This window comes from Vombatus ursinus, unplaced genomic scaffold (genome assembly GCF_900497805.2).
Source record: "Vombatus ursinus unplaced genomic scaffold, bare-nosed wombat genome assembly UNPS02014810.1, whole genome shotgun sequence".
NCBI lineage: Eukaryota > Metazoa > Chordata > Mammalia > Diprotodontia > Vombatidae > Vombatus > Vombatus ursinus.
The window spans coordinates 31,436,617-31,448,238 of NW_020954588.1; the positions used below are offsets into that span (position 1 = coordinate 31,436,617).

At 42.9% G+C, this 11,622-nt stretch overlaps 1 protein-coding gene across 1 annotated transcript in view; it reads right to left on the bottom strand.

Moving 5' to 3' along the window:
• LOC114053209 (EGF-like and EMI domain-containing protein 1) overlaps nucleotides 1–11,622 on the bottom strand; it is a 726,964-nt gene that overhangs the window by 167,231 nt on the left and 548,111 nt on the right. Inside the window, exons 7-8 of the mRNA XM_027876127.1 lie at nucleotides 11,093–11,215; nucleotides 8,307–8,429 (exon numbers count right to left, since the gene is read on the bottom strand). Coding sequence (XP_027731928.1) covers nucleotides 8,307–8,429; nucleotides 11,093–11,215 — 246 coding nt within the window. The remainder of the gene's footprint in view (nucleotides 1–8,306; nucleotides 8,430–11,092; nucleotides 11,216–11,622) is intronic.

Sequence of the window (11,622 nt, forward strand, 5' to 3'; positions counted from 1 at the left end):
GGCTATATTAAAAAAAAAAAAAGAAAACCCAAACATTAATAAGTAAGAAAAATCAGTTCACATTCTCCCAGTGCCTGAGAGGATTCCCCTGGGGCATTCAGAGAAAGATGAACTTCAGGAGATGTAGAATCCTAATTAGCACTTAATTCTCCTCTCCTATCTAATTTATCTAGGCCTACTGTGTAAGAGGCTAATGTCATCACATAGCAAAACTGGGCTAGTTTTAAGAGTCAGGCCCATATCGCCAGGCCTCAAAGCTACCCTGGCAAATCACTCCTTAATAAAGCAGCTCCAGAGTTCTATCACAGAGGGGAGATTTATTCCGCTAGGTCTTGCTCTACGTGGTTCTAGAGATGTCTCCCAGATCTGTGATTTTGGGGATGCAGCATTTTAGCATTATTCAAGGATGAATAAGAATGTGGAGCTTTGACCTGGGTCCTGGTACACACACACACATACACGCGCATCTCAGTGCTCAGACAAGTGAAGATATTTACAAGTGGTTATTTGCTCAATGTTTCAAAACTAAGTATATGGTGACTTCAGCATGCTGTGTCCCTCTTCCTGAGATCATTCAGCAGGCAATTATTAGGTGCCTACCAAGTCTCCAGCATTGTGCTAGTCTCTGAAGATACACATATAAAAATAAAACTGTCCTTCCCCTCAAGTTTACATTCTAAAGGGAAAGGGTAGATAGTGGGAAGAATGTTATTTTTTGGAAGCAACGGACTTGGAACAAGCTCAACATGACCCAAACTGAGCTCGTCATCTTTTGCCCAATCTCTCCTCTCTTCCTTACCTCATCGATTACTATCAAGGGCACCACCATCATCCAGACACCCAAGTTTACAACCTAAATGTCATCTGCTGCTGTTTTTCTCTTCTCTCACTTTCCTGGCTTTCTCTCTCACTTTTTCTTTCTCTCTTCTCTATTTCTTACTTTCTCTCTCTTCTCTTTCTTTCTCTCACTTTCTCTCCTTTCTTTGTCACTTTTTCTTTCTCTCTTCTCTCTCCTCTCTTTCTCTCTCTTCTCTCTCTCTCACATGCACACATATGTACACACACACACACACACATACACACCACCTCTCCTCTATTATAGTCAGTTACCAAATCCTATCATTTTTACCTCCATCACATCTCTAGTCGATTCCCCTTCTTTCCTTCTGGTCTTGCCACCCCCCCCCCCACCAGGGGAAGCCCTCATCATCTTACATCTGGTCTATTGCAACAGCTTTTGAGTGAGTCTCCTACCTCAAGGCTCTCCCATTCTGGTCTGATTTTCTAGTGCCTGGCATCTCTTGATTACCCCCACTTTAATCTGTGTATATCTTGTTTGTTTGTAACTGTTCGCATGGTGTCTCTCTCATTGGGCTGTGGGCTCTTTGAGAGCACAGACCGTCTTTTACCTTTTTTGGTATTCCAAGCATTTAGCACAGTGCATGGTCCACAATTGAGTTAAAATTCTCTCTCTGATACTCCCTATGTGACCTATGTGCACATCATTTAATGTGGATTGTGTTGGGGATGGGAAGTGGGGGGGGTGTTTAGCAGCCGGGATCAGGAAAAAACTTTATTGAGAAGGTGAAATGAGCTGAGGAATTTTAAAAAGTGGAGGTGAGGAGGGGGCGTATTGCTGGCATGGGAGACGTCCCGTGCAAAGGCAGGGACAGGAGATGGTATCTCTGTGAAGAAAGGCAAGATGGGAAGTTTGGCATAGAATACGGGAAGGAGAGTAATACATAATAAGGGTGGCCAGGCTGTGAAAGGCTTTAAAATCCAGAGGGGTTTGCATTTGCTCTTAGAGACAACAGGAAAGCTTGGGAATTTATTGAGTAGGAGAGTGATGTGGCCAGGTGTGTGATTAAGGAAATTCCCACCATTGGGAGCTGTGTGGAGAGTAGATCAGAATAAAGAGAGACTTGAGGCAAGGAGACAGATCACTGTACTAGTCCAGGTGAAAGGTGACATGGGACTGAACAGGTAGTGAGTGGCTCTGTGGGTAGAGACCAGGGGACAAATGTGAGAGATGTCATGGAGGTAAGAATGCTAAGATTTGGCAGGGTGGTAACGCCAAGGTTGAAAGCTGAGGTGACGGGTGGGGATGATCATTTCTTAGACAGAAATAAGGAAGTTCAGAAGGGATATTTTTTTATTTTATTTTGTAAGGATACAAATAATGAATTCTGTTTTGGACATATTGTGTTTGAAATATCCATAGGACAACCGGTATGAAATGTCCAACAAGCAATCAGAGATACATTACTGGAATTTAGAGATTGTAACTGGATGTATAAATTTAAGAGTCACTAGCAGGGTCAGCTATGTGGTGCTGTGGGTAATGCACTGGCCCTGCAGTCAGGATCTGAGTTCAAATTTAGCCTCAGACACTTACTAGCTGTGTGATCCTGGACAAGTCATTTAACCCTTCACACCACCTCCCTCCAAAAAAAAAGTCACTAGCATTAAGAGGATAATTAAACCTATTACATCTGATGAGGTTGCCAAGCAAGAAATTATAGAGACAAGAGAGATGACAACCTAGGAGAGGGTCTTGGGAGACACCCACAGTTAGGGATGTGATCTAGATGGTGATAAAGAAAGGGGTCTAAGAAGGAATAGTCAGACAGGTAGGAAGAGAGCCAAGCGATAGAGGTGTCATGAAAACCAGATTGGAGAAGAGGGAACATTCAGGAGGATAGGGTGGTCAACGGTGTTCAGTGTTGCAGAGACCCCAAGAAGACTTTGGATAGGGAGATCCCTGATAACTTTGGAGAGGTCATTGCCTTGAGGGGTGAGATCAGAAGCTAGAACTCAGAGGTCTGAGGAGTGAGGGTGACCATGCAGGACCCAACCCAGGCACACCGTAGAAGATGGTTCTATTGGCTGCTGTGGTCAAGGATGTCATCTTCCGGAAGCCAACCCTCTTTTCAGGGGTCCCTATAAACTTAGGCATCCAATCTAAACAACAACATTTATTTAGGGCTTGCTGCGTGCCAGGCACTAGCCTGCTGCTTCAAGCTTCCTTGAGGTGGACATGGGGGCAGGTACTGAGGGGCCTGTCTCCTAGTTTCTGCCTTCCTTAGGAACCCTAGGGCCAGAAGACCAGAAGGTCAGACCCAGGTCCAGCGTAAGTCACAAGATAGGAACCTCCTAGACACAAGATAGGAACCAGGAGCCATGCTCTGAGGACCAGGCAGTACCTCCAAGATCTTGAACCTTATCCCTCACTGTGATGCAGACAGAGGCAAAGATATAGACTGATGGGCACACAGACCCATTCTCAAAGCCTTTCCAGGCTCAGTAGGGTTCCCTGAGGCTTTGGTCTCCTGGCAGAGCTCTCAGCAACTTGGAATTACCTCCTCTTCACAATGAAGCACAGGCATGCTGCTGCTGCTGCTGCTGCTACTACTACTACTACTAGTACTACTACTACTACTACTACTACTACAGTTAGCTAGCTAGTACTTTAAGGTTTGGCAAGCACTTAAAAATATCTCATTTTGTCCTTCTAACAACTCTGAGAGGTACGTGCTATTATTATCTCCATTTACTGATGAGGAAACTAAAGCGGAGGTTGAGTTACATGTCCAGGGTCATAGAGCTGGCAGGTTTCTGAGGCAGAATTTGCACTCAGACTTTCCTGATTCCATATTCAGCCCTCTATCCACTGAGCCACCTAACTGCTTACTACTACAATTACTACTATTGCAACGGCTACAACTATTAAAAATAGAGTGATACATAACAACATATGACACTTAATGTTTATCTAGAGGCAGCTAGGTGGCGCCATAGTGCACAGAGCACTGGTCCTGCAGTCAGGAAGACTCATCTTCCTGAGTTCAAATCTGGCCTCAGACACTTTCTATTAAGTCACTTAGCCCCGTTTGCCTCAATTTCCCACATCTGCAAAATGAGCTGGAGAAGGAAATGACAAACTACTCTAGTCTCTCTGCTAAGAAAATCCCGAATGGGGCCACAGAGTTGGACATGACTGAAATGACTGAACAACAGATGTCTTTCTGCTGTTTAAATTTTGCGAGATGTTCCATATCCATTTGTACGTAAGTGCTTCAGTGAAGGATATGCTCACTCCACTTTTTCATAATTCAAGGACATTTTCTAGGTAGATCTTCTGATTAGTTATTATGCTCCAAGTGTTTGCAAACTAGAACAATTATGTAGGCAAGGGTCCTGAAATCCATGTAATGTGAGGATTTCTTGAAGGTGCTAAGAAAACTTGCTTTAAAGAGGATGTGGTGTGGCATGCAGTGGGTAGGAAGGTGGGTCATGCTTGCCGTCTTCTAGTATTTGGAGGATCAGGAGGTAGATATGGAACTAGCCATTGTCTAGATGGCTCCAGGGGCCAGATCCAGGGTGGTGCAGAGGCCATTGTAGACCCGATGTCAGTTACCTGTCTGGTACCCTATCAGTTGTAGAGGATTTAGACCAAGAGGAGACCTGGGTTCAGATCCCGCCTCTGATGCGTACTATCTATGTGAGCTCGGCAAGTACTTGAATGATGATATAGTGGATACCAAACTGGCCTTGAAGCCAAGAAGATCTGGGTTCAAGGGCCCCTCAGGAACAAACTGGCTGTGTGACCCTGGACAAATCACTTAACCTCTCAGTGCTCTGAAGAACTCTCCAAGACTATACATTACAAAGTGCTCACCTTCTTCCAGGAAGTTCCTTAGAGTAATGAGATCAGAAGCCCACTCCCTATCCTTATGGGCAACAGAATTAGACACTAGTTACTTTGAGGTCTAAACCACAGCTCTGTTTTAAAAAAAAATCAAAATCAAATTTTCTTTTTTCAAATGGAGCAATAGAGAGCAGAGGAGAGGGTAAGTTGGGTCTGTACCAAATACAGAGCAAAAGAAAGAAAACCCAAACACTCAATTTACCCGTGTGGTATGGCAGGAACGCAGGATTTGGAGTCAGAGACCTGGGTTCATGCCTAATGTTCACATGACCTTAGGCTACTTACTTCTCTCTCTGGGGCTCAGCTTCCTTATGAGAGGTTGTTCTAAATGACTCCTTAAACTCTATTCTCGTTCTAAATTTGACATGTGGACCCACTCACACGTTCTAAACTCCCATCAATCTAAAGAAAATTTACAGCAGTTTAATGGTGGAATTAAATTATTGAGGCACATTGGACAAAGGAATGTATCTTAAGTCCTCCTTCTTGGTTCTCTGAGCCCTGTGAGTGGCTTCAAGGAGAGAGCTGCTCATTCAAAGACACGTATGGAGGGCTTCCTGATACTCATATAAGGGGGTGTGGGAGATGCAGATATGAAGATGAGATGCTCCCTGCCCTGAGGAGCTTACCGTTTAATCAGGTATCATTATTATTACATAAGGTTTTGAGAGGCAGCATAGGGTAGTGTCTCAAAGGGTGGGCTTGGAGCCAGGAAGACCTGGGTTCGAGTACTGCCATTCACATACACTGGCTGTGTGACCCCAGGGAGATCACCTGATCTCCCAACTGTCCAGGAAATTAGCAGCTTCCTCCACCAATGAGTCCCAGATATAGAGGGGGGAAAATAGTACCTTCAGTCTTATAAAGCCCTTTCCTCACAAGAGTGTGAAGTAGGTAGTTTAGGGATTGTTATCTCTGTTTTACTAATAAGGAAACTGAGGCTCAGAGAGTTTATGAGATTTACCTAGGGTCACAAAACCTGATGAAGATGGTTTCATACATATTAGGATTGAATTGCAATCATAATTGGACAATCATAAAGGAGGGAGTTGGGTCTGGGGTTCAGGGCGGGATTGGAGAAATAAATTAAGGAGTCAATTATATAATGTCAACAGTTGGAAGACTGCAAGTGGATGAGATTGACAGGGAAGAGAATGTCCATAAAGGGTTACCCCTTAGGAGAAAACTTTGGCAGAGAGGGGGCGCATCTGTATCAGTGGTGGGGTAGATTGGAAGGGTCAGTTACACAAATTACTATAATCTTCATAACTTATATTTCTATAGTGCCGTAACTTTTATCATGGGTCTGCCTTACCTCAATCTCATGGGACAGATGGGTCTCTAGTTTCCTTATCTGTAAAATAAGGAAGACCCTTCCAGCACTGTGATTCTGAGTTGGCAATATTTAAATAGTGGCCTTGGTGATTTATAGCTCTGAGTCGTATAAATGGTTTTAGAGAATGAGGAGTGTGACCGTCTCTTTTCCTTGGCCCATGAGTCAGGAGGACTAGGAGAAGGTGTGAGCACCACTTGAAATGATTTCAAGGGAAATGGTGCCCAGTGAGCAGAATAAGGATTGGACTGAAACAAGGAGACATTTGAGGCGTTCCTGGAAAAGGTGAAGGATATAGGAGGACAGGCTAAAAAGTGAACATGACTTCCATCACCCTGAAAAGGAAGGGCTAGGAGAGGACCTGTAGAGAGCAGAGGAGGACAACTGAGTGGGATGGAAGGAGGGTGTAGAAGGGGAGAGAAAGAGCTTTTACTGAGGGTGAAGTTGGGCATGCTAGGGAGGAGATAGGGAGTTCATCTGGAAACATACATTAAAGATAGGGGAAAATGTAGCCCCAAGGTCCATGGGGAATGTGGATATGTAGGCCTCAGCAGGGCCATACTCCAGAGAAGAGTAATTGAGAGCCATGTTCCACCACAGGACGATGGAAAGTGGGCCGGGTTACTCACAATCTCCCAATGAGCCCCAAGTTATGCATTCCTCAGTGGGTTTCCCAACTCCCTACTCCAGGGATTAGTCTAGTGGTCAGTTCAAACCTTATAGAATTAATCGCCAAGGTTATACCAATATAGGCAGCCAGAAGACCTTGGTCCAAACTGGGAAAAACAGAACAAAACCAAACAGATGGACTTGTAGCTGTCAGAAAGCTCTTATTCCTGACCCAATATGATCCTGAGCCATTAACAGATGGGCTTTACCAATCACTGCCTTGTAAAGATGGTTCCTTCATTATTAATATTTCTTCATCCTTGAGCTCCCATGGGAAATTGAAGAATGATAGAGCAGCACTGAGGGAAGTGTAGATAGAGAAGAGAAGAGAGCAAAGGGCTCAGAGTCAAGAACACTTGGGTTCACATATGACCTCCACATTTGCTAGCTGTGTGAAGGCAGCATATTGTATGATATCTCCAAACCTTGGGCTCCCCAAGCCTGGGGATTCCCATTTTTTTTTCAGTGAAAGGAGTCTCCACATTAACCAAATAACTGCTTCTCAAGAAATTCACAGGATCATCGACTTAGAGCTGGAAGGGACCTTAGAAGCCATCAAGTTCAATCCCCCCATTTTACAGATAAGGAAACTGAGGCTCAATTCAGTGATTTTCCCAGGGTCACACAACTATACAAAAATCTGAGAATTGGAACTCACATCGGCTCTCTAGCCACTTTTCTAAGGATGAGAAAGTGGCTAGATGGTCCAATGAATAGAGTGCTAGGCGTAGAGTCAGTCACTGGCTGCAACATAGAACAAAGAAGGAATTACAAAGTGGTAGCAGAGGAAAGAGTGCCAGAAAAGAAACATATGAACAAAAAGATGGGCTGTTCATGCTGCAAGGGTGAGGGGAAACCACTGAGGATAGCAGGGGCGCTATCGGGGACCTTGAAATGTCAAGAAGAAGCAAGGAAGGCTCCCAGCACAATGAGGTGAAATCATGGGAGGTCATTGGCAAGAGTCAGGCAGGATGGACAGCTAGCAAATGTGGAGGTCATATGTGAACCCAAGTGTTCTTGACTCTGAGCCCTTTGCTCTCTTCTCTTCTCTATCTACACTTTCCTCAGTGCTGCTCTATCATTCTTCAATTTCCCATGGGAGCTCAAGGATGAAGAAATATTAATAATGAAGGAACCATCTTTACAAGGCAGTGATTGGTAAAGGCCATCTGTTAATAGCTCAGGATCATATTGGGTCAGGAATAAGAGCTTTCTGACAGCTACAAGTCCATCTGTTTGGTTTTGTTCTGTTTTTCCCAGTTTGGACCAAGGTCTTCTGGCTGCCTATATTGGTATAACCTTGGCGATTAATTCTAGCAAGGGGGGTTGCAATCTGCTTCCTTAAAGAGAGTACCAATGGTGATGAGGTCACAGATTTATTTTAGCAGTGCAGATTTCAGTTTATAATAAAATGAGAGAGGGGATCTAGATCGTGCTTAAGGTCCTTTTCTACTATAGGATTCTAAGCAGGTGTTTTTTGGACAAGTTGCCTAATGCCTAGGCTTTAAGCACAAATTTGTGCTTTGGGAAAACATCTCATGATAACAGCACCCTTTGGAGTACTAGGTCAGGAGCCGTTCTGGGGTCCTCACTTACGGTAGCACTGTCTTCCATCTGCCCCAAGTTCAAAGCCAGGGTTACAGGTACAGGTGAAGGATCCCACGGAGTTCACACAGTGGTGGGCACAGTGAGCACTGCCTTCTGTGCACTCATCAATGTCTGCAAACATAAACATCCTTTGGCTTTATGCCTTGTAATCACCAACAGAGGGGTAAATCACAACGTTAACAGTAAATTCAAATGTTTTCTTTTCCCAGTACCGCGAGTCTTTGGGATGTATGGGCTCAGTAGCAGATAACTCATACTGAAGAAATGCTTTTTATTCTTGCTCATGTTTGCTATGAAAAAATGCCACACAAACTATAAACTTTGTGTAGCCAAAGAGGTAATATGGCCAGTTTCCTTTCAATCAGTACCTACAAGACAGCTACAAAAAATTGACTATGCCTACACAGTTTTCCAAATTCCCATTTTCAGAAAGAATTGCTAACATAGTCTTTTCTTATATCACACCCCTCCTTAGACACCCTGGTGGCCCTTCACTTCTTAAGATTTGCCATATTTATGGGGCAGCTAGGTGGTGCAGTGGATAGAGGACCGACCCTGAAGTCAGGAAGATCTGAGTTCAAATCTGGCCTCAGACCAAACACTTGACACTTACTAGCTGTGTGACCCTGGGAAAGTCACTTAACCCCAATTGCCAAAAAAAAAAAAAGATTTCCCACATTGGTGCTGTACTTAGCGTGGATACCAAATCAGCTTTAGCCAGATTGTAGTTCAGAACTCTTGAACTAAGGCTAATAATAATACTGATGATGAAGATGAGGAGGATAAGGATGATGAATAGCTTGTATTTATATGACACCTACCTACTCTGCGTCAGGCACTGTGCTAAGTTCTTTACAATTATTATCTCATTTGATTCTCACTACAACCCCGCGATGTAGGTGCTATTATTATCCCTATTTGATAGTTGAGGAAACTGAGGCAAACAGAGGTTAAGTGATTTGACCAGGGTCATACAGCTAATAAGTATCTAAGGTCAGATTTGAACTCAGATCTTACTGACTCCACATCTGGGGTTCTATCTACTACAGTAGCTGGGATTAAGAGTCATACACCATCATGCTCTTCCTTTTCTGATCTGCTCCAATTTGTAATCATATAGCATTACCTGAGGCATTAAGAAGTTAAGTATCTTCTCCATGGTCACACAGCTATTGGGTATCAGAGACTGTTTGAAGCTACGTTTTCCTTCCTCCAAAATCAGTTTCTCTATCCATTAGAGGCAATTAGGTGGCATGATGGACAGAGCACTTGAATGGGTAGACCTTGAGTGAAGAAGTCTCGAGTTCACATCCAACCTTAGACAATTATTAGCTGTGTGATCCTGGCAAGTCACTTAAATTTAGTCTGCCTTAGTTTTCTCATCTATAAAATGGGGATAATAGCATCAAACTCCCAGGGTTGTTATGGGGATCATAGGAGATATTTGTAAAGTATTTTTCAAACACTAAAGTGCTACATAAATGTTCACCATTATCATCATCATCATCATCAATCATCATCATCACTTCATGCTACTCCTAGCTTCATATATAGTAGGAACTCTATGCTTGTTTTATGGAAGAGAATCCATTGAATTTGAGATACCCTCCAGGTGCAGAAAGCTGGGGTATAGCTTTTCCATGATCTATTTCTAACACTTAAATGAGAGCAAGATGTACTGGACATAACCTTCAAATCTTACTGTTGAAAAATACTAGCTGAGTGGATGTGGAGCAATTGCTTAACCTCTGCATGTCCCAGTTGCCTCTCTAAGACTATACATTATTGTAGCTTCTCTAAAAGTATAAATTACAATTGAGTTGCCGATTTACATGAAGGAAGGGAATTTTCACACCAGGAGTTCCCATAAGGATGAAATCACAGGTGTGCTTCTCACACCACCCCCACCTCATCCCCAGTAAAAGATATTTTAAGCAGCCCTAGAGGAAACACGCAATGGATTAGTGGAATCTGTGTCTGGAGTCATGACTACTCAATTTGAGAGCCCCGATTTTTCTTAGTTTTTCAGCTTAGTCAAAATTCCTCAATAAAAAACGGGCCAAATTAAACATGAATTTGCATGTCTAATGTCCTTCTATTTGCTTAAAATAAACATCTGCCTTGAAAGCCAGGACATAGTTGATATCATCCTAAGTCATAGAGTTTTTCCTTTTTACTTGAAAATATTACAATGGCAAAAAAAAAAAATCTCATAAGTTACCAAAGAAAAAATTTGCTGCACACAAATAACTGCCTTCAGCACCTCTGGTCATAGAATAATGGATTTATTACATTAATCTTGGAATTGAAAGTGTTTCTGTATTGCTTTTTTAGAAAGATGGAAACATTTAGCTTATTATTCCAAGGAAAGCTTTAAAAAATCTCCTTTGTTACAATGATTTCCAAATTCTAGGAGCCTTCCACAGCATACATTTCCAATTCAAGGGTCATCTTTTCTTTTTGTAGCTTATGAAGGAAAAAAAATAAAAATAAGTCCCTGTCTAGTTATTGAGCCTTTTGAAATATCAATTTTGAAACTACCAATTGAATCACACAAAAATCATTAAGTAGTTTGGGTAGTTGTTTTTCAGAATTTCAAAATATGGCATAAAAACCTTTGCAAATAATCAAAGACAAATGTAGCCTCACTTCTAAAATCGTTTGTCTATGAGCCTACACCCACACAAACTTCCTCCCACCTGTTCTTCCTCAAGCAGAATTCCAGTGAAATCTCAGATAACTGCACAATTAAGCCATTAGACCCAGTTCCTTACCTGTGCATGACATTTTGTCTGCAGACAGATGGTACCCTGGGTGGCATGCACACCTGGCAATGCCATACTCATTTTGACAGATATGGGAGCATCCTCTGTGTCCGCCTGAGCAGGGGTCCTTCACTACAAGCAGAAGTACAAGAAAAGGTCGGTCACCCACTCTGGGGAGGGGGAAAGCTAAAAGGCAAAGAAGAAAGCATAGGAGCAAAGAACACAGATTTAGAGCTGGAAGGGACCTTGAAGGTCATTTAATCTACCTTTCCCCATTTACAGCAAGGGAAACTGAGACCCAGAGACATTAAGTGACTTGCCCAAGGTAACACAGGTAGTAAGCAAAAAAGGTGGGATTTGGTTTTAAGTCATAACGTCATGGATTTAGAATTGGAAAAAAACCTCAGAGGCTAAATAACCCAATACTTCCCCTCCCTCTATCTGTCCTTCTGTCTGTCTGTCTCTCTCTTCCCATTATCTCTGTCTCTCTATCACACACACACACACACACACACACACACACACACACACACACACAC